This window comes from Melospiza melodia, chromosome 15 (genome assembly GCF_035770615.1).
Source record: "Melospiza melodia melodia isolate bMelMel2 chromosome 15, bMelMel2.pri, whole genome shotgun sequence".
NCBI classification, from domain to species: domain Eukaryota; kingdom Metazoa; phylum Chordata; class Aves; order Passeriformes; family Passerellidae; genus Melospiza; species Melospiza melodia.
In genome coordinates, this window is record NC_086208.1 from 7,432,851 (window position 1) to 7,456,786 (window position 23,936).

At 37.9% G+C, this 23,936-nt stretch overlaps 1 protein-coding gene across 9 annotated transcripts in view; it reads right to left on the reverse strand.

Moving 5' to 3' along the window:
- Positions 1-23,936, reverse strand: part of TCF12 (transcription factor 12) — a 162,505-nt gene that overhangs the window by 53,448 nt on the left and 85,121 nt on the right. For all 9 annotated transcript variants that reach the window (XM_063169608.1, XM_063169613.1, XM_063169610.1 and 6 more), the window contains exons 7-8: positions 16,772-16,836; positions 975-1,110 (exon numbers count right to left, since the gene is read on the reverse strand). In XM_063169608.1, the coding sequence (XP_063025678.1) occupies positions 975-1,110; positions 16,772-16,836 (201 nt within the window). The remainder of the gene's footprint in view (positions 1-974; positions 1,111-16,771; positions 16,837-23,936) is intronic.

The window sequence follows — 23,936 nt, forward strand, 5'->3', positions numbered from 1 at the left end:
AATTTTATTTTGGGTAAAATATGGTTGGAGTTACATGGTTCCAACAAACAAGATTTTTACTATAGAACAGAAGTGCTATACAAATGAGGGGCATTAAAGACTCAACTATATAATTAGAGAAATTCTAACGACCTATCACACTAATACCTAAATATATGGTAACCAAGTTATATAACTGGAATATAATGGTAAACTAGAATATAAGGTTACAGTCTCTCTCTTTATATCAAAAAGATTTTTTTTTTATTTGCACACCCAGTTATTCACAACAGTCTTATAGCAGATACTACAGAACAGCTGACTCTTTCTTGATTCTCTGATTCAACAGAATTAGAAAGCTATAAAATATTACCACTGTCTGTGACCAAGCATGAAAATTCCATTCACCTCCAGCTATCCCCAGATTAAAATACTAATACTGTCAACAGGATTATAACAATTTTAAGGCACGTTCCTCCTGCATATTTTGCAAGATAGTTTGATTTTAGGATAAACTACTAGCTTCCAATTGCTAAGATCTTTAAAGGCATGTTGAACCAATTACAATGAACTATATATTTCCCTGAATAAAGTTACTTTTAGCATATAAAAGGATAATTGTTTCCCCTTTGTATCCTTCCCCTACTAAATAATGGTAATGACCTCAAGGTCAGGCATTTCCAGGAGTTAATGATGGCACGGGTTAAGGGCACTCAGCTGGTCATCAGCTCCTATCCATCTGTCATTATTGCTTTTGCAATTAAGGGTTTTATTAGAGTTTCTTGTTTGTTTTGTAAGGCAGACTGACCAGTGTTGAATGGAAGCTAGCGTCCCAAAGAAAACATTGATAATTCCAGTTTTTCTCTTATATAGCAGTTTGATGCAATTTCACTTGCTCAGCACAATCTCCTGTACATTAAAAGAACCGTCAAAATCCAAAATGAAGTCTGCAGAGAAGCCCTGGGAAGCAGAGTTGAAGTGTGGGGATGACTTACCAAGAGCGGCAGAGTCGTGCAGCGGCCGGCGGCGCTGGTTGGCGGCAGAGAAGGGGTAGTAGGGGGTGCCAGGCTTCCCAGAGGATGCCAGCTGAGCTGCACTGCCAAGCCCCATGTCAGAACGAAGCAGACTGGACTGCAAAGTACACAGAGAAAAGTCAAATTAAACTCTACAATGCAGCTGTTAATATGCCAGGCTGACAAACTATAACCACACTTACTGCTCTTGGCATTTAGAGGAATGTACTGGGATTTACTGAAGGTTCTAGAGCTCAAAAAAATGTAGATTTTTTAAAATCAATGTTCAGAGTATGCACTACTGCATAACTCAAAAAGGCAGAGCAAGCTTAGCTGTGAGCCTCCAGAAAGCCATAACCATTTCAGCTGAAAACATCTGAAAGAATTAATTCATATTTAAATTTTAAACAAAAATCATAATCCTTTGTTTAGTTTGCAATATAACACTTCTTCTATTACACAATATAAACATAATTGATAAAAACTGCTAAGAGTTTATAGCATGACATTAAGTTTTAGCACATACTTAGAAATCAAGACTTAGATTACATTCATAAAAACATGGAATAAAATTGTCCAAAAAAAATCAAATGCAGACAAGAGACAACAGAGTAGATTAATGAACAGAACATGACAAATTGACATTTTAAACCCTTCAAACTAACAAGGTGGCTGAACCCTACCCTTTTTGTTCCCTTCCCATGCAGTAAAAACAAAAACATTCTAAACACTTAACAATTGCATTGTATATTGTTTGACCTCACATTATTTGGGTTTCCTCTGTAAAACTGAAATGAATGTTGGTGATTTAGAACAACATTTTTTTTCCCTGGGTGATGTCATGCTTAGCTTTATTTTAGTCTGAAAGTCCTGACATAGAGGGAACCCACAGAACTGTCTGTACAGAAAATGTTCTTGTAGCAGGTGGTAAAAATTCACTGTGTTTCACTCCTGGCTGGTGCACACAGCTTTCCTCATGGAGCAGCATCCACTCCACATTGCACACAGCTAAAGACACACTGCTGTTCATGTCTGCCAGTATTTTAAGGTCATGTGGAAGCAGCAGCCTCATGAGCAACTGGATTTCTTCAGCCATGGTCAGTACATGGTGCAGCCTTCCCAGACAAGGGGGTAAAGCACAGCTGGCAGGACAATGGGCATTTTTCCTTACACTCACCTGCACTGACATTTCATTGCCAGTTGATGCTAAGACAGGGACTACTAACTGGAGTAAGTTTTGTACCAAAACCCCACCTAATTCCTCCTTCAGCCTGGCTGCTCCCAAGCCAACATTCCTCGTGCCATCAGCTGCTCTCCAGGAGGAGCCCTCATGCCCACGCGGTTCCAGAGGTATCACCAAACCCGCTCACGGGCTGGATTATGGCAGGAACTGCTCCAGTGCTGCTGCCTGCCTGGGGTACAGCAGGTACTCACTGCTCCTGCCTCTCCTCACATTCCTTCTGAGGCCCAAATACCTCATTCATAAATAAATGTATTTTTGCATTATACTAGATCATCAAAACAGATCTGTCTGGTGTGAGGAGATGTGAAAGGTGAGGTTCACTCATAGAGCTCACAGTAAGGTACTAAATGCCTTCCAACCTTGCAGTGCACTGGGATTAGCAGAACATGAAGATTTCAGACAGAGTTACAGAATATATATATAAAATAAGCCTTTTTTTGCATTGTATCACCATTGAAATGTCTCTCTTTTCTTGTTTGATGACTAATTTGAGCATGAAAATCTTATATTTTAATTGAATAGAGTGGGATGTGAAAGAATTGCCACATCACAAACTTAAGGAAGGCCCAAAAGTGTTAAGTATTTTATACAAAAGTGTGAAGATCAAAATTTATTAAAAATATTACTGCATAGAAATAGCTTCCTCTCAGCTTAACTTCTTCAGAGTTATTCTTACAACAGTCTTTGAAACAGAATTCTCAATCTGAAACTCATATTTAAATGAGATATTCTGATAGGGTGACCAAAGTATATAGCAAATACATGCAGGGGGAAATCTTCTGGTGGGCTGCTCTGAGGTCTTCTAATTTTTGCTTTGGTCAAATTGTTAAGATTTTATTGTTTTGCAGAAAACATGAACATCAGACTATCTGGCTTACTCAGTATAAATCTGAATTTAACAAAGATCCATTTTAAACATTTCCTACAGTTTTAGAGGTGAACACTATGCAGGAAACCTGGGCAATGTTTTGTGATAAGCAGCTCCTCCAAACCAACACAAGCCAAAAGAAGAAATGAAACCAGTTCTCACTTAGGCCAACACTTGACCTTCTTGACCAAGAATACTCAGGACTGAAGGAAAATTGCTTAGCATAGCCTGTGGGGAAGGGAGGAAGTACTGTGGTAGTTGTCATTTCAAGGAGCTGAGGCAAGGTCCCCCTCCCAGAGCAGCACAAGTGCTGAGGCTGGCAGGAGCTCTGGGGGTCAGGAGCACAGCCCTGCTCGCTCAGAGCAGCTGTCAAACACAATCAGGAGCCACGGCCCGATCACATCAGAGACAGCCCTCCCTGCCACCCCAGCACCTCCCCTGACCACTGCAGGGAGATTGGAAATGCAATGGGATCCATACTGATGCTTAAAAAAAAAAAAAAAAAGGCAATGTTCCTAGTTCCTCTGTTCCTCTACTCATTAGGAGATGGTGAAAGATTTTTTTTTAAAAATAAATAAAAAGAACCAACCAGTAAAAACTCTGAAATCCATTTTTGCAAAGTCATTCCAAAAGGCATGAGTCTGTGTCTTTTCCAGCCTTAACCTCCAACCTTTACTTCATGACATTTGCCACTCTTGCCCTAAGTATTCCAATGTTTGACATTTTCACCAGACCCTGAATTTCAAAGCAGCCTGACTTCTACAATAATATAAAGTTAGTGTGTAAGCACTATAGTAGATACTCAAGCTATAGTAAATCTCAAGCTGTGCAACACAGTCTGAAGAAGTTTTCCGATCTATACTGTGTTTGGGTAAGCATTTTTTTATTTGTAAAATAATGATTAAAAACCAAAGCAATACAAAACCATAACCCTCTTTAACCATTGGCCCAATCAAATGAAACATCTGTTTAGAATTTTATAATTGTTCCTCAGTCTTCCAAAAGAAAATAAAAATAGATGTCATTAGTTCAGCTCATTGATTTTTCTGCCTGTTTGAACCAATTGAGAAAAAATATTGATTAGGACTGATCCTTTCCTAAGGGCATCTGATAAAGAAAGGAATACAAAAATACCACTGAGGATAGCAGAACAGCTTTGTATTATCAGCATCAAGCTCCTCCTGCCCAAGTGCCCGAGGTCCCTGTGCAGAGGCAGATCACTTACACACGTGGCTAGGGGCATTCTCCACAGAGAACCTGCACCCTCACTCTGAACCTCATCTGCCAAGCATGCATCCAATTACCAAAGAATAATCAATGACTGGTTATTCTCTCAATGCTTGGCCAAGTCCTTGTCTGTATTACCATTGTAAATAAACAGGCATCACTCCTAAAAACTTGCCTCTTTGGATTTTATAATGCATATATCCAGTTTTAAGATACACAAAAAGTTATTTAAAGCAATGTTTTCCCTAAGCAATAAGTGTTCAATAACTTTAAAAAATAAAAAGGGAAAAAAAATGGCTTTTATTACAATCAACTAAGAACACAGCAAGCCTGATTCCGAAGTGAAAAGAGAAAAAGATGTGAACATGACTGCTTTACTTTTGAGATTTATCCCTTTCAGAGAAGCCAAGAACAGTTTTGACAGCCTCAGGGGAAATAGCATGGCCTGACCCAAATAGGAAAGGCTTTCACAAGGGCCACTATCTCAACAAATGCTTTAAAGGGTCACTTTCCTAAAGAGTATTCTCATAAAATGAAATGCAGGAGGTGTCTATTCAATCACTGTATGGATGAGGTGGGGGAAAAGAATCATATCTATATATTGGGGTGGATTTATGCACCTTTGTCACAGGAAACAAGTAACTTTGCACTGCAGCTGCATTTTCGTGCAGGCAAAGTTTGCTTCCATTCAAACTAACAAGCCAATCAGCCATATGCTTATATCAAAATTATATGCCTGAGATAAAAAGAAGGTCCTCAGTCAACTTATTTTAAAATGGTTTTTTAATTGATTCTTTCAAATAATTTAAGCATAAAAGTAAAAAATAGTTTGACTAATTCCTACGTTTTCTTCTCTCCAGCCCAGCCCTTTGACTCTGCAGATACAATTTGATGCCAAAACACTGCTCTGCCTTCAATGAACTTCTAGGACACCAGCCAGCAGAATTTTAATACATTGGTAAACATTTCTTTGATTTTACTTTGATATTTAAAAAAAAAAAAAAAGTGGACAAGTAAAGGCCACAGATGTCCTTACATAATATTCCTTGCAGCTCTCAAATGTTTAGGCTCTATGCAAACAGGAAAGCCAAGCTGTCCTGGAAAGCACACAAACAGTTTGAACAAACACACTCCATACACTGCCTATATACAGGTTTTTTTTACCTATTCAAAAATGTATTTGCCATAGGCAGGTAGCCTTGTGCTTCCTGGTCTAAATCTTGTCCATGTTCTTTTCTTAAATGCAAACATTGGCAAACACTTTTAAGAATTCAAATTTTCCCAGCATAGCCATAGCCAAACTATGTGATAGTTTCATCCAAATACAACTGTGTGCCTTTACATTATTCATTATTTTCTATCAAAAGAATAATATGGTTGAGAATAAAAGCATTAGCCCATTATATGCAACTGATTATGACAGGCCTATTATGCTGGCATAATAAGGCAGTCTGCTTTGGCAGTGAAATGAGAGCTGCAACTCACCAACTGCAAACTTAGATCTTGAAAACCTCCCCAACAGTCATCTAGATTTGACTAGATTTTATTTTCCTATTTTTTCTGCAGTAGCTTCCATTTCATAAAATGTTTGCTTTCAATCCTAGCAGTCAGGCTGTACCTATTTAAAGCAGGAAAACTGTCTAGAAGTAAAAAACAAATAAAAAGTACTTGAGTTTTCAGTTAAAAATTGAGCTTGAGTACTTTACTTTTACAAAATAATGTAATGCAACACCATTCATCTCAATCAAATCCCTCCATTATCCCGCCACAGTCGCTGACAAACTCACTTGGCATCTCTCTATTCCTCAGAATTACACAGAGCAGATGGCAAGTGCATTCCTTGCCTTACTGTAAACTTGAAATGTTGCCCTGGGTAGAGCACAAGTTTCATGTGCATGTCCTTTTTACTCAGTGAGCTGTTTGGATGACTTACAGCATGGATAGAACGTGTCTCAGGATTGCATGTCTTGCCTTATAGATAAACCTGACAATCTGCATAAGCTGGCTTAAAAGAACATAACAAAACAGAAAAGTCAAAGTCTGGTAAACTTGCAAAATCCCCCAGCAAAGTTGTATATTTTGTTATGGTGTTTCCAAGGGAAAACCCAGCACAACACTAAAACATGAATAATTGCTCTGAAATCCTAGTCCAGTGGAGAGGTTAGGGCTGCAAAAAGACCATTCACTTGAGTTCCACGTCATGCAGTTCAAGCCAAAAATATAACTAAGATATAAAGGGTTGAATTTCACTTTACTCAAGTCTCCAGTCTTTGGAAACTGTAATGAATATGCACTCCAAAATAGGAGCTGAATTCGGAAAAAAACACTGACATATGATGTAAATTCATTTTAAATTTAAATTTTAGAGATATGTTTGCAATTATCAGCATGTTGTTAAAGAATCTCATCCTGAGAATATCATCAAATAGTAATGTGAAATACAGTGTTACCATTTTGAGAACAAAGGGACTCTGAATGAGTAATCAATAGCAACTGGCAGAAAATGAGGCATTAATTATGATCCTCTCTAGTGTTTTGTCTCAAACAACATTTCATTAAATATATTGTGCTAACCTGTACATCTTCAAGCCATTACCAATAGATTTGATCAGATACATTTTTGGTCTGTTTCAGGAGGAGGAAAATACCAGAATTAGAAAACCAAAACAACATCTAAAGTGTTATATGATAACTTGAGCTTTTTTTCCTTGATCAATTTAAAGGAAATCAGGGGTTGCCAATAAAACATCTCAGGAGAGGATCCTCTAACAACATGTTGATAATTGCAAACATATTCCTCATTTAAAAAAAAATACTTAGGTCTTATAATCTCAGTGTAGTCTCTTGAAAATTTAATTATCATCTCCTATACCTAAAGTATCATGCAGGTTTGAGAAGATAATGACAGTCATCCATCAACTGCATCCTGCCAGTGTAATCAGGCTAATCTTGCTCACTGGATTTAAAACCAGCTACCTAGGGTACTAAATACTGAAGTGATGCAACATCATAAACAAAATTACATTTAGCTTTACTGTCTTTCCAATTAATGGTAACTCCAGTGAAGATCAGATTATCAATATATATTCTCTTTTTATGCCAAAGCTTTTCCAGATCACCAAGAGCTGCTTATTCATGTGTGCACCTAAGCAGAGGCTGCTACTGTGGCAAATTCTGTTCATGTGTAAATATACTGGGACTGAGCACAGGGACAGAGGAGAGAGAAGAAAGGAGTTGATTCAGAATTACATATATGGGGGTTTTTTAGCCATGAGGAGAGCAAAGATTAAATGCAAAGGGAAGAAATCATTTTGTATTCTTTTTGCATCTAAATGTCTTTAAAGGCCCTGATTAACACAAATATTGTGAAGAGTCCCTTCCTTCTCTTCTGCAATATTGTCTCCCCTGCACTGATGCTGCATATTGGCAAGACTACAAATTCAGTTTTACGCCTCTAAAGCAGCACCCTGCTGATGTTGTGTCCAATCCCCAGGGTTATGCTGCCTCAGCTTGTCTTCCTTCATCCCCCCGGGCAAGGGATTTTTGCCTTGCTGACTGAATTCTAGGAAGGCATTACTAAGCATTGTGATTCCAGGTCAGGCACCCCTCCCTTTGCCTTTGAATCTTTTTGCTACATTATGAAAACAGTAATTTGAACAGCTTCCTTTCTGTGATTATACAAAAGCCTCTTTCTGGAAAATTCTAAAATTTTACAAGAGAAGTTGCTGAGTGGTTATTCATCTAGTTTTTAATTTTTATGGTACCACCCTCCTTGCTTTCCTTTATGATTACATGATACTAGCATGAGGAGTCAATATTAAAGGATTTTATGCTGACCCTTATTTACAGAAGTTAGACTATAAAGGATATTATAAAACAAACTATATTTGCATCTGTTCCTTAGTTCTCAAAGTATTCTCTGCATTTTCAGCAAAATTATTTTAAAATATTTCAGACCATTAGTAGATCATTTCATGTATATAGTATGGAAGCTGTACATCTCCTCTTGCACACAACCAAGAGAAAAATCTTGCTCTAAGAACCAAGTCAGAAAATTATTAACATGATGAGGGTATGTTAATTAGCAACCAGTTAATTGTTAGGACTTAACATGGAGAACCCACATGTTTTCACATATGATCAAGGGAGAGCTCAGTTCAGTACTAGGGTGCTAGGAAATGGCCAGGAGATATCCTAGGCTACAATCCCCTCTCCTGAATAAATGTTATCCTTCTCTCCCTGCTCTTCAGAAACCTGTGCCAGCAGGAGCACCGGTGTCTGGAAAAGCACTCCAGAACACAACTGAAACCAAAACAAGCTGCATGGTTTAGTTCCATGGAGGAGGAATGTAAATGCCAAATCTTGTGCTTCCTCCCAGCCCTGCCTCAGTGGCCGGGCTGTGCTGTCCCAGCCGGCCCAGGAAGCAGAGCCCAGAACAGGCTGCCCACAGCACCAATTCCCCCGGCCAGTGCTGCCCAGAACAGGCTGCCCACAGCACCAATTCCCCCGGCCAGTGCTGCCCAGAACAGGCTGCCCACAGCACCAATTCCCCCGGCCAGTGCTGCCCAGAACAGGCTGCCCACAGCACTGACAGGCTCCCCCTGCCCAGAACAGGCTGCCCACAGCACTGACAGGCTCCCCCTGCCCAGAACAGGCTGCCCACAGCACCAACTCCCCCTGCCCAGAACAGGCTGCCCACAGCACCAACTCCCCCTGCCCAGAACAGGCTGCCCACAGCACTCACAGGCTCCCCCTGCCCAGAACAGGCTGCCCACAGCACTCACAGGCTCCCCCTGCCCAGAACAGGCTGCCCACAGCACTCACAGGCTCCCCCTGCCCAGAACAGGCTGCCCACAGCACTCACTCCCCTCCCCAGTCCTGCTCAGGGCCTCTGTTCTTCTTGACACCAGCTATTTGTGCTTTTGTGAAGTCTGAGAAAGGACTTTCTCTACCTATTAATTCCTAAAGGAAGGTAAATGGGGGCTTAACATACTAGAGTAATTACAGACAAAAGGAATGCACACTTCAAGAAAATCCAAAGGACAATCTAGCTCATTCAGATAAGCAGACATGGCTGGGAGTACAGAGCTGAGCTAATATTTTCCCCATCCTCCACTAATACCATAAATTTGTAATTGAGAAGCACCAAACTCTGAGGCAGTCAGAACAGCTGGACACAAATAGTAATTCACCAAAGAAGTTTTACCTGCACTCTGTGCTGTAGCATATTTTTCCTTCCTTATGTAGCAATATGCATATTAGTTTACAGAATACCCATAACCTTAAATACAATCAAAAATAAACAAAAAAATAAAGGTGGCAAGGAAATTTGCCAAGCCTGTATAGTGTGAGAAAGAGAAGGGCAAAGACAAGAAACCGTTTGCTTGGTAAAGGCATTGAAATTTATTCCTTACAGAGCTGCTCTCCCTTTATAAATAGCATCCCTCCTCCAACTATAACAAATTCCTAACACCTGCTACCCGCTTCATTCCAGGGGGAATGTCTTCCCTGATTAACTTCAGGTGGTCACCTCCAGCGCTGGAAAAAGAAATCTAGCCTGTGCCCCATACATTTTTACTTTCTAAAAAGGTTTTGCAGACTCCTTATCTGCTGAGTGACAGGAGATATTTTCCCAATAACACGATAAGTAACTCACTTCTAATAAATCATGATGAAAAGAAAGTTAATATTGCTTGATTCTACTTGAGAAGTAAAATAAAGCAAAATAAACTAAAGTTCAGACATTCCATCTGCCCTTAACCTATATATTCCTCTCCCCATCCCAATCTTTCAGGATGGTATCAGCTGGCAGAATCCAGAGTCACTGCTTCAGTTAACATTGTGTCAGCCTTTCCTTCAGCAGCTGCATTTCTTAGAGATTGATAGCTCAGCTGTAAAAATCTGCTTCAGGGAGACACCTGATATCAAAAGTGTCAGAGAAGGGGAGATTAAAAAGAGAGAATTTACAAAATAAAACCAGTTTTTCAGCTTTAAAGTTATATTGGTATTGGAATCCCCACACATGTACAAGCCTTAAATTTTTTTTATACTTCCATAATTCAGTATTACTTGGATTTAAGGAGGCATCATGTTCTCTGTTCTGCTTCTAAAACTATGTGAGGAAGGAAGAAAAGCAACTGGTGCCACTGCTTGTAGCCTTTGTAAAGCCCCACTCATCAGAAAGGTGCAGAAAATGATGTAATTTTCTGCCTCATTGGAAAGATCCATCTAAAGCATCTTTAGACACACACCAGCAGTGAGGAGGAAAAGCTTTCTGGCTGTTCATGGACACTGGCTGGCAGAAATCCTGGCAAAGCATCCCAGGAACAACTGCAGTGCCAGGCTGCCACACTGCTCCTGCAGCCTGAGGAGGATTTATCTGTGTGCCTTTGCACCCATCTGAACAACAAGCACCTGGGACAACACCCTGTGCCACAAAGCCCTTTTTCTAGTCTAACTCTTACATTTTAAGCAAGATCCCAGCTGTCAAATGCCACTAAAATCTTGCTCTACCCCACTATTCACAATCACTCATCTCTTTCACTGTTGTCACTTCTGAGGTTTTTGTCCTCACAAAACTTGTATTTCCAATTACATTTTTCATATTCTTCTCCACTTTTCCATTTTTGTCAGGAAATCCAGTTTCTGCTTCCCACACACATTTTGCACATCCTTATAACCTAACACTCACATTTTTGTCTGTGCGCTTAATCTTAGTGCTGCTTAATGTTACTTGATGCTTTATTAAAAACACTAAAATCAATCTTCTCCATTACACCAAATACCTATCTTAGTTATAGAATTTATATAACTGTATAAATTAAAAGTATGATATAAATAATAATTTACATAATTGTTAATATATAAATGAATATTTATTTTAGCAAAAATTAATTATTATGTATTGATTTATTTTTAAATATAATTTATTAATATTATTTAATATGTTTCGGAACATATTAAAAATACATTTAGGTTGGTGCTATTTTCTGGTATCTATACTCTTGTTTTAACTTTTGCTTGTAATACCAGCCAGTCATACAAAAAAGTTGCCATTTTTGCTTATGCACAATACAAATGAGCTTTTATGTTCTCCCTAGACAGCTCAAATTTCTGGAGTTATAACCTTATTACACTTCCTCAGCTATTAGAGAGTGAGCTCTGAGATAACTACTTGCCCCAACAATGCAGGATTGCTCTTTAGGTTTGAATTCTGTTCAAGCTGCTTTAAAGTCTCTTTAAATTTTAAAGAGGCAAATTACTGACTATGCAAAGACAAAGTAACATACACTTGCAGTCATTTCTTTTGCTGAAGTGATCATCTGTTAAATTGCCCAAGAAATTGATGCTAAAGGCATTTTTTGGGTTTATTTCAGAAGTTCTTAGAGTGTTTGTTCAGAAACAAATTTTTTACACAAAAATAAAACAAACTTTTTAGTCTGTTAAGGATGTAACAGCTAACAAATACAGTCTAACATGCTGCCATTTTATTCTTTAACAAATAGCTAAATTTGCAAGCAACAAGATGCAAACCTTTAAAGTTCCATGTTAAATTGTCAAGAAAAGAGAAACTGGTAAATTCTGAAAAGTTCTCTGAAATCATGTCTTAATCTGTTTACTTGGAGTGTATCCCCATAAGGAGCACTAAGTGTGGTGCTAATGTGCATAAAATGTTACTGAGATACTGCAAAACTCAGGCTAATTTAATAAAGCCTGATGTGCCTTAAATCATGCTGCAATGATGCAATAATATGCTGCTAAATGAGTCACCCCACATTAGCTTCATGGCAACAGTAGAGTTGATGGCTATTGAAGGGAAAATGGGGTAGAAATATTACTGCAAATATTGATGGAGCAGCTTTCTATTGGATTTTTCTCATCCAAGAAAAAGCAGCCTTATTTATTGTGTATTACCAACATCCACAAAACCTATATAATAGTAGCAGCAAAGATGACTTAGAAATCCATCTGCCACTAAATAAAATCTATGTAGAGTACACAGCATCATATAGATCATCCATATGCCTTCTGTGTAATGCTATACTATTCATGCAATATGTATATACATCATGTACTATAGTGTATATTTTATAAATTATTTTACATATATATATGATTGTACATAGTCTAAGTGAAATGTATTTACTAAATTCAATCCATAGCTCCTTCCAGCACTCATATATTCTACAGTTTTACCAGCAGCAGCTTTTTCTAAATGGGTTTTATAAGTTCTGAAGTGTCCCATCATCATGTAGACCACAGAGATTAATGAGTAACAAAAATGGAGTAAATTAAGAGAGGACTCTTTATAAAAAGCTACACTTTAAACCACAAGTGCTGAATAGCTCTTTAGTTCCTGCCCAGCAGCCATTACATTCAGCACTGGATTCTCCTCCTTTCCAACACAGAGGATACAGTGCAGACTTCAAATGATTATGAAGGGAGGAAAAATGTTATCTCCACATGTCAAAAAATCCATCATGTCTATTTTTCATGCATGATTGTTTAGAATGAAAATAGAACATTAAAGGGGATGGTCACCAGCAATTTCCTATGCTGAGCCTGGTGATGCAAAGGGGGAGAGACTGTGCCAGGCAATGAGAACAGGCAATGTGAGGCCAAAGAAACATCCCCCCCAATTCCCCAGGGCACTCTCAGGGCTCCTGGGGATAAAGTTACCTTCTGGGAAGACCCACACCAACAATTAGAAGAATTAGTCTAACAGCTACACATGTACTGCACATTTATCTCAATTTCACTTTAAAAATAGCGCAGACCCCTGGCTTTCTTTGAGCTCAGAGCTGTCAAACCAATGTGCAGTGACAGTTTGGGACCTTTTTGATGATATTGGAAATGGGAGTAGTGAATTCAATATCTGAAGTCTAATCTTGTTTCTTTCACATAAGCTACTGTTTGCAGTACAAAACCACACAAATGTGAAGAAAACCCTTTTTATAACAAGAAGCTTTCTGAAAATTTAACCTTTATCTGATTTATAATTTGTGAAAAGTTGCCATTCCCAAAACTGCAATTACATGGCCAACAGGAATGGTGGAGTTCCCCACAAAAATCACAAGCCACCACCCTCCCTTCAACTCAAAGACACAAAAGGAGACTTTTTGTCAAGTCACATAGCATTGCATTTCATTCTGACAGATAAACAGAGTTTTTAGTATTTCTTCTAAAAGCTGTCAATTCTTCCTCCAGGTAAAAATTTTTTACATTCATCTAAATCAGCTCTGCATAAGCCTTAATTTGTCATCTTAACCATCCACTTAGAGTCTATATACTTTTGGATGTTCCTTTTTGGCTTGTTTAAAACACCTGATGGAGAGAAAACCTGAAAACCTGCACTTCTTGCTAATAAAATATTTGTAAATTAGCCATATTTATATTCTTGTGACTAAATGTTACAGTGAATCAGATTCTATTACCTAAGTCACTCAGGTTCCTAAGCTACATTGAAAATCAATCACACTTCACTCCTACAGCCTAAATATAAAGCCTGTAGGTAGCAAACAGGCCCTACAAATCACTGCTTAGATTATTTTCAGTAAAAGGTGAGAATGATACTAAGACTCTGAAATATTGCAGCTTACAGTAGTCTTGAAAATTTTCATTGCAGCCTTCTGTAAACTCAAAGTAAAAATTAAAACTCCTCACACTTCCATACTAGGTTATTAATACCTTATACAACAGCAACATAAGGAAAGGAGGTAGGAGAAGGATGGCTTCAAGTGAATTTGGAGAAGTTTGATATTTTCAATTTATCTATACCCAATAACAAACTCAGGAGACTGACTAGCTCTTGCCATTTTACCATTTCAGAAACCTTAGCCACTGCTTTTGAAGAACTTATGGTTCAGAGCAGAGATCAGAAAAGAGTGGGGTTAGTTGGTTTCAGAGAGGAAGAAAAGTAGTGGCTTGTAATTCCTCAAAAAACTAAATTTCCTTTTTTTTTTTTTTTTTTTTTAATAATACTGTCAGAAATAGACTGCAAATGTCAGAAGATAATGAAGAAGTGATACCAATTCAGCTGGAATACCCTATATAAAATAAATTTCTTTCTCAGATGGCATAATACATGTTTAAATAAGGCTTTTACCACTTCCACATTTACAGGTGAACTAAGGAACCAAGAACAACTAAAAGAAGTGCTGAATACAGAGAGAAGCTGATTAAAAACAGCTAAGAGTTTATGATCAACAGTGGGTGAATGTATTAGCTGAGACTTTGCAGGCCTCTGTTTTGGGCATCATTCCACCTCTTAATTAGTGACTTGGATGAAAAATGAAGACTACATTTACTGAACTCACAAAGCAAATAACCCATAAGGATCTACAAATGCCGTGCAAGCCTGGAATACAAAATTGCACTGACAAATTTAGAGATGGTAGAAGCAATGTGTTCAAAAGTAAATACATTTTTGTACATGGAACCTGTAAACTGAAAAACACAGGGTGAGGAATAGCAAGCTAATATCCCATTACCATAAAAAGGTATTGGGAAATTTTTGATCACCATAATTCAAATATGTATAAGAAACTGGATATTTGTTAGGAAAACAGGCAAGTACTACCCAACATAACATTCACAGTACTGTCTGAAAGATCCAGGAAATGTCTTTTTGCCATGGTGGTAAGGCCCTATGTGAAAAACTGACCTCATTTAAAGCACGGGAATTCCCTAGAGTTGTGAACCTACTGGAGCACATTCAGAGCAGAGCATAATAAGCTTTTCTACCAACATTTCAGTCTGAGATAGATCCTGTTACACAGCCACTGTTAAAATATACCTGCACTGTACACACCCAGGTCAAAATTAACTCCAGCTATATCTTATCTTTTCTAAGGACTCCTTATCATCTTCATCATCTAATGGTTTTTCCAGCCCCTACAGGCTTAAAAGAGAGTAGATCCATGTCCACTGGCTGTAAGACAAGAGTTAGCTACTTCAATTACAGTGATGTTTAGATAAGGGACCAGGGAAACGTTCTTAAAGTAATTGCACTTCAGTAGTTGAAAACAAAACCCAGGGTGGTCATGCAGCCTCTTCCATCTCTGGACTTTTTTGAGAACTGACCCCATGAAGCCTCTGTCAGGGACATGGCAGCTGATTCTTCATTTAGATTGTAATCACCTCTCATGGTCACTTTGGACATTCTCTATGACAGATTTCAAACACTGTGGCTGCGATGAGAGCCGTATTTTAAGCACTACTATGCATTCAAACAAACAAGCAAACAAATCAAAAAGATTCAGAAATCCCAGCACAGTCCAAGCTAAATGAATTCGAATGCTGTCAGATTTACCTGACAAAACCAAAGTCCAAACTGTAACTTATCACATGAATTTACTTGGAATTAAACTTTAATTGAAAGTTAACTCTATGTTCATTTTTTATTTTCCTGAATATAGAACTAATACAGATTTACCTACAGTAACATTTTCCCCTCGTACTAAAAATTTTAAGGGAGATTAAACAGTCAGAAGCTTATCAAAGGGATACATCACTTTTTGTTCTGTGTTAATAGAAACAAACATGTATAAGATTGTAGGGTTAAAAAGCACTATGTAAAAAATTATTATTAAACAGTACTAGATAGAAACAATCCTAAATATACAGAGATATAAAAGGATTTTTCTCACTGAGAAACTGAACAACAGAAATTATACTCATTAGTGCAAAGCAGAGTGGAATTTTTTGCAAAGTTCACATAAAACCATTTCCCAATACAAAGCATTTATTTAATGAAAGAGTAATGTGGAAATTAATTTGATTCCAAACTAATGCCAAATTTAAGTTATTATATTTAAATAGAGTACATACAGAGTTATTTCAACAATAGTAACTACACTAATACAATGTTTTACTGTTTGGACTGGCAGTAATGTGAAGCCCATAACTCTCAGGTAAAGAGCTATACTGCTTTTAGGGAGAATGTTGCTGAAAGCTCACCCATACAGCTACAAATGGGTCTTTGTTTGCCACATCTGCGTTGCAGAGAAGCAGTAAAGGCTGTGAGAATGATCCTTTCTTAATAGGGGAAGCACTGCCACATGGTGCTGCCCATTCACACTCCCCAAGCTACTAGTTAAAGACTGAAAACCAAGATGTCAAACTCATATGCTAGATGTTAGAAAGATACTTCTGAAAATATCAGCTCAAAGGAAATAGTCAACCTACAGTAAAATTAAAAAATTATTCCTCTTTGAGAAAATAAACATAAATTAATTTCTTAGAATTATAAACATATTAGTTATTTAAATCGTTATCAACAGACACTGAATGTAATCACATGCTAATTATACTTTTTAAGCAGTCAAACTTCCTGTGCATTCAAAACAAACTTTTAAACAATGATCAAAGTATTCTTAGTCTGGCTCATTAAAATAGCATGAAGAATATCATCACTCTGAAATGAAGAAACACTGTACTTACTTGACAGCCAGGCAAGCCTGTATCCCTACCATACAGTGGAAATGGACCTCTGTCAGAGGTCTTTCCTAAAAGAGAAAGAAATTTAAAATTTGGTTATTTTTAAAATCCCCTAGACATCCACATCAGTTGTCCTTTTATGCAATTCAGAAAATCTATTAGCATCGTAATAAATTTACAAACATTAAGTTGCATGAATAAAATCAGGTTTTTATATCTGTGTTTAACATGTTCAAACAACACTACAATGATAGATGACATATTTACCTAATTAAATTCCTTTTGTAACCAGTCAGATACTATAAAATATTCCTATTCAGTATGTTTAAATACAAAAGGCAAAATTCCATTTTATTTCCATTATTAACAAGCAAAGGTAGAGATACTTTTAGACATTTCTCCTTCCTACATGAAAGTAACACTTAGCTGGCATCCATCTTAGACAATTAATATACTGAGCAACAAAATCAAACCACATGAAAATCAAACAAAAATCTCATTTAAAACACTAAAACTCACCCTTAAACCACAGCTGATTTATTCAGCTCTTGGCACTCACCCCTAAATCTCTTTTTGTTTCATGTACAGATCAGGAGGCACAAAACTCAAGCAATACAACTGGGCAAGACAGCAAATGCAATTTTTGTGGGTAAGCAGCACATAGAGAACACGGTGCAGAGGCTGCCTTCTGATGTTGCTGCCTCAGGTCACAAGACATTAGCAATGGGTTTGGCAGCTCCAGAAAATCTACTTAGTGCTGTATTTGTTAGGTATGCCACCAAAATGGCATGTTTGTATATGAAAACTCAGTGTGCAGCTTCTCCAGTAGAGCTCAGAAGTTTATCAAGCTACACTTTGAAAAAAATCTTTAACAGAAGCCCACGGAACAATGCCAAGCATCAGACACTCATCAAGTTTGTGTGTAACAAAAAGCACCAAGTGCATGTGCCTGCCCTAATTACAGCACAGTTAGGGCTCAGAAAAACCCTGTACCACCACTCAGAGCCTTATCCAAAGGCAAGCATTAATTAAGCAGATCTACCCATTTGAAAATGAATGCTATCTCACCCAACTAGGCACTCCCTTTGCAAATGATGTGTGTGTTATCCTGTCCTAATAAGAAGAAAAAGTAGCCTCTTTCACATTCCCATTTCAGTGATAAATAGCTCCATGTTACTGCAATTGCACTTCAAGAATAGGACTTCCTTTGCTTTTTCTGATTTTTCTCTCTTACTGCTAGAAGTCCCTAAATACAATTTCATAAGAGGAAAATCTAAAGTATGCTTTCTGTTCATTTTAAAAGTGCATCTTGTGTAAGCAGGGAGGAAGAGGAAGTCTGAATCTCATGGAACAACATCTCTGCAAGGTTATCATCATGATAGCTACCAATGGTATGGTCAACAATAGTTTGCTTGAAAAATGGCAGCTCTGCTGTAACAAAGGGAGAAAAAAAGTTAACATTTTTCTGCTGAAGCAATTTGCTTCTAACAATCTATCAAGCACCAAGCAAATAAAATACCTAGCATGCAAAATTATAAGTAGTAGGATGAATCATGCTGTTCATTTTAAACCAGACTCAGCACTTTCTTTCCGGAAAATGAGAATCTCATATCACATGATAAACAACTTTGACTGAAGCATGCAGTATTCCAGGCAGGCTTTAAAACAAATATTTGTACAAGAGTCAATTACAGAGGCTAGAAAAATTATGATTTAAATTATGGTTTGTGTAGCAAGCAAGAAATTGTTAGATAAGAATGCATAAAATCGTGTTATTTAAATGTTATAATTTTTAAAGTATGGCAGATTCATATTAAAGGAGAAAAGCTTACTCCAACAGCCCAACCTAAAGTAAATTTGGTTTCAAGAAGTGACCAGGAAAAGTCAAAGCTTTCTGATGCTGCAGTGCCTAAATATTTATCAAAAATTAGCTGGGCAAATTAACATTTAATCTGAGTTCAAATGCCCTAGCTTTTCAATGAAGGGTTTGGAAAACAACCCAGGATCAACCATGAGAGGGCCTTTCACAGACAGTCTCCCAAACACATTCCCCTTTCAAGCACTCTCAAACTTGCAATAGTGTCATAATATTCAAGGTACACATTTTTTAAACACCCAAAATTAGCAGTCACACACTACAGCAACACCCACTGAGCCCACAGTCAAGTCCTGCTCCTGGTTCCCTCTCAAACCATGGAGCTGCACCCTGTGGTCCCTGGGTGGGACTGGAGCAGGGTCAGCAGCTTGATCTCTACATGAGCACAGCACAAGGATGGGACAGAGGAGGGTGGGGGATCCTGGGCACCATCAGAGCACATCTGTGAGAGCAGTGAAGCCTCTGAAGCCCCAGGGAGAAAACACCAACGTTTCCCAGCCTGGCCATATCACAGGACAGCTTCACTTCCAACACAATGGAAAGGTGATAGAGAACAGACTTCAAACTGCTGTTGTCATCTCAACACACTTCAGCTGCTCCAGCCCAGGCACAAAATCTTTGTAAGCTAATGCCACAGGTGATGTTTACTTCTCAACAAAAAGAGAAAATACTCAGCACTACTTCACAAGTACTTGGAAGGTGGCTAATGTCAGGTGTGAGAAGATGACACTTCCTGGATGGCTCACAAACAGGTAGGTCCCACACACTCTGTGATCAATGCATGGGCAGTCTCCAGCATCCAATAAAGTTCATAAACATGGCCAAATGTATCAAAGCAGAATCCCTTTGGTGGTTTTCAGCTCATGAAATACCTTTCTTATTTACTCATACTCTCTAGAGATTGACAGAAGAGAATAAAAATGTAGAGGTTAAAGTAAAACCCCAAATTACTGGAGTCCCAGTGCTTATGAGAACGCAAACTCTAAAAATACAATGACACTGAGAGCCAAAGCAGACCCTGAAATGACTTGCAGGCTTACCCCACAAGATTTGCAGCTGAGTCTGTTATGCCCTCTCTCAGGTCTTGTCTCAGTCAGTGCCCACTACACAGACAGCAATAGTCTCCTTTGCATTGCAGCTGCAAATTCAGAAACACCAATGCTCAGCATTTCAGGGACATAAGGACACTTATCACTGTGGCACCCGACATTAATTAAAAGAAGGAGAGCAAAAAACACTATAAATTACAAAATCCTTGTTGAACATTAATTAGAAGAAAGAGAGCAAAAACACTATTAATGACAAAATCCTTATTGAACACTTTCATTTGCACAGGTTTGTGCAGAGATGGAGGTAAGGCAGTGTGCAGACTTATCAGCTGGGAAGGTAAAGCAGATGCCCAGATGAAGTTTATTTCCTCTTCAGATCTGATTTTATTTTCACACAACAAAAAAGCTAGATGCTGCCATTTTAAAAGCAAAATCCATGCCTTGCTTACAAAGTAGCATCATGATAAACTTTTCTTCAGGTTACATCCTAGTGGCTCCAGAGTTGTGCATTCCAAGCTGATTTGGAATAAAGCAATAGACATTTTTAAAAAATTGAGCTGCCTATATGCAAAAATTTTACATTTGCACAGGTCAATTCACAAGGCATTTGAATCTTTTAATAACTTGGAATTCATGTGTCTTGTTTGGCCTTGGGGTTTTTTTTGACGCTTCATGTGTTTTTATCACGAAACATTTCAAGGACCTAGTCACCACCTAACAAGCTTAAAGTTCAGGGACTATGGAGCTAACAGAAACCCAACCAAGAAAATCCCACTAGACATTTTGAACCACAAATATTTCCCAACTGCATAAATTTAAAATCCTGACACATTCTCTAGCAATTCAAACATTAATAGGCATTTAGTAAATAATTTTTTTCTCTTGCAATCACTTGTCTAAATGTGATATGCTCACAACTTAACACAGCCTTTGAATACCACACGAGGAATTGTCTTCCACAATCCATCTATACTATAACAGCTGTGCAGCCTAAATACTCTGAACACAGAAGGAACTGAAACAGCAAGATGCAAAGTGATAGTGAGCTGAAAACAGCACTGCATGAACTCAGCTGAGGACTACTTCAGTGATTGTGCTATAAATGCCTGCCAGTATCAAACAGCCTTTTCCCACTGCTTCTAGAAAATGCTTGGCTTATGAGAAGATGACAGAACGCTCAAAAAATTATTTCAATTCCCACAGAATTAACCCTTTACAGACTGAAGATCTGTCTGTGCATTGCTAAGAATTTGTGTGATTGGCAATATGGAAAGCAACAACGTCTTTTAATGAGCAATGTTTATCATCCAGCATGAATGCCACAGTGACCACAGCTGGCAGCTGCTCTGTTTGTCAGACATGAAGTATGTCTGCCCTACTTGTACAGAGAATCTGCTCTAAGTGAACACTGAAACTGTTTTTACAGTTTCTAAACATCATTTCTTCAATGTAACACTTTAAACTGGTCCCCACAGATAGCCTACCCAAAAATCAGCTTATTAACTTTGTTGCCAAGTTTGAGAATTTCTTTTTCTTTTCAAGTTATTAAAGTGGTGTTTTCAGTTTAATATTTCAATTCAATTCAGTTAGAAATCAATTATCAGACTGCTTTCTCCCCCTCCACATCCAGCAAAGTATGTGTCTTTGTTACTCACAGAATGAATACATTCAAATAATTTTTCATATGCAGATCAAATGTAACAAGGAGCAAGCTGCACAAGCTACACTGGCACATACAAAAGATGCAAGAAAAACCTTCAACAAAATAGATATTTTGCTACTAATCAATATTGCTTTCCAAATTACCATGAGGCAAAAAGTACACAAGGTTTATAGAATAAGATTCTTGTAGGTTCACTCTTTATTTCTTTAAATTTTGCTGGCATTAGAAATTCTTATTCAGCAATTATTCAGTACAGTAAAAAAAAAATTACATTTGGTTAAAACACAAATCCATCTCTGCTCCTAGGACTTGGTGTGTTGCCTTCTTTGAGACAAGACTGACACATGCAGCCATAAAAATTTTTACTACATATCTATTCATTTCCCACGGCAGCAGAGGAATAATTTCTTCCTTTTCTACTGCTATATAGCCTACTCATTAATAGAGGCTGTCCCAGTCTTAGTATCTTCTGTCTAGCACTTTAAAGACCTGTAATGCACACATGTATATATTGTGAGTACATATAAAAATACAACATGCATTTTTCCTTCTGATACTCGAGCCCCAGAACTCCTGGAAATGAAACAGAGATCTGGAGCAACACAATTAGAAGAAATGGTTTAAAACAAATGACCTCCTATTCTCTTCATGACAATGTTTAAGTATTATTGGCTGATGTGTGCCAAGCATGCTGCTGGCTGCACTGAGGATGTTTAACAAGCCAGTGCCAACAAGTGCAGCTGCTGGACTTGCAGCACCCTCCTCCTGTTCATTCCAAGCCAAATTACTCACTCAGCTATGAACAATGAAGCAGCAACACAGAAAAATGCCAAGTGCAAGTGAGATTAGTGATAAACTACAGGATCCCTACAGAGGTCAGTGATTAGCAGGTCCCCAGCCGTAATCGCTTTCCTAACCCAGCCTTTATCTCATCACTGCTCCATCTCAGTTCAGACTTCTGACTGCAAGCAGCTCCTCCAGTCAATATCCCTCCAAGTCTTGCAAACTCAGCCACACTCACCCCTTTTAATAAAGCAGTCAAACCTACACAGTACAGAATGTCTGCAAACTTGTAGGACACATTTTTAACCTGAAGTTTAATAAGTAATTAATACACAATAAAATCCTATTACTGGCAGAATTTTAATAAAGTAACAGAAGAAAAACTACAAACATACTTAAGCCAGAAATGCCTTGCCCAAATGTTGATCAGCAATGCAGTCTCATGATAAATACAATGATCATGATAAAAATGGTATGTACAGACTGCAACTAGTGAATAAATGTTGGTTTTTTTCCCCCCATACTGTGACATCTTGTAAGACCAATTTTCCCAGACAGCAGAAGTAAATGTTTTAGCAAAACTTGGGTTTAACACTACAGATTTGCTCCCTCCTCCTTTTTTGGCCAAAATTTTGCAAGACTGAGATCCTACAAAACTAATGATTATCAAGAAGCAAGGGCTGTGATTCTAAATGAGATTTATGGGATTTAACAGTCCAATCTCAGGTCTGCCAGTAATCTCCTAGGATTCTCCATGCCATAAATTCAAATTTGTAAGAAGACAGCATCATACTTTTGTTATCAAGTCCAATTACTTATCTGGAGCAAGAACTGCTTTTCACGTCCAAATAATCCAAAATGTGAAAAAACTGAAGCTGGAATTACCTGTAATCAACTTCCCATTATAACTTTTGCAATTTAGGAACGGATACTGAATTATTGCTTTTGTTAACATTTGCACAAGATGATGTGGAAAAAAAAATTCAGTTTGCTTTCCAAAGACTAAAAAGATCATAAGCTTTTATACTTACAGTTGTGTCGGCATTTGCAGATGTCTTTCACTGTGAAAATTCTACTGATTGAACCAACCAGGCAATAAATCTCCGAGTATATTTATAAAGATGTTAAGCACAGAAGTCAAGGGATTTCTCACAACTTCTTTAACACAATATTTTTTTTTAAATAATGTCAGTGTGTGAAGAGGTACTAAAGAACCTGCTTCTCAAAGACATGCCTTTGACACTTCCATCCCATTGATTTGTAAGTACATCTAAGAAAAGATGGAGTATTTTGTCAGTTTGCAGATCACTGCACAGATCTTGTGCTATAAAAACAATTTATTAATGTTCTTATGTACTTCAAGTACACAGGAGGTAAGGGTGGACTAAATTCCACATTATATTTGGATTGACCCTATGAACTTGTAATTTATATGCTCATGTCAACTAGGAACATTTCTGTTCCAACAGAGGCTGATCCATGAGGGCTCCTTCCCCAGTACTATTCCTGTCCCTCCACTTAGCAGGTTTACTCTGAGCTGAATAACAAATCAAATGTTTGCAAGGCTAAAAGGCACTGAAGTCGCTGGCAGGAAGAATGCACAGTAGTAACTGAGGGAAGAGGGAGGACAAACCTGAAGAAAGAACTTTCTTTTCTTCCTCCCCCAAGCATATGTGGGCAACTATCTGCAAACCAAATAATTCCTGAAGAGCTGTTCCATGCACTTGCAAATCCTCCACTACTATGTCTACACCCCAGGCTAACCTCACCATTATAATGGTAGCACTCTATGATGTG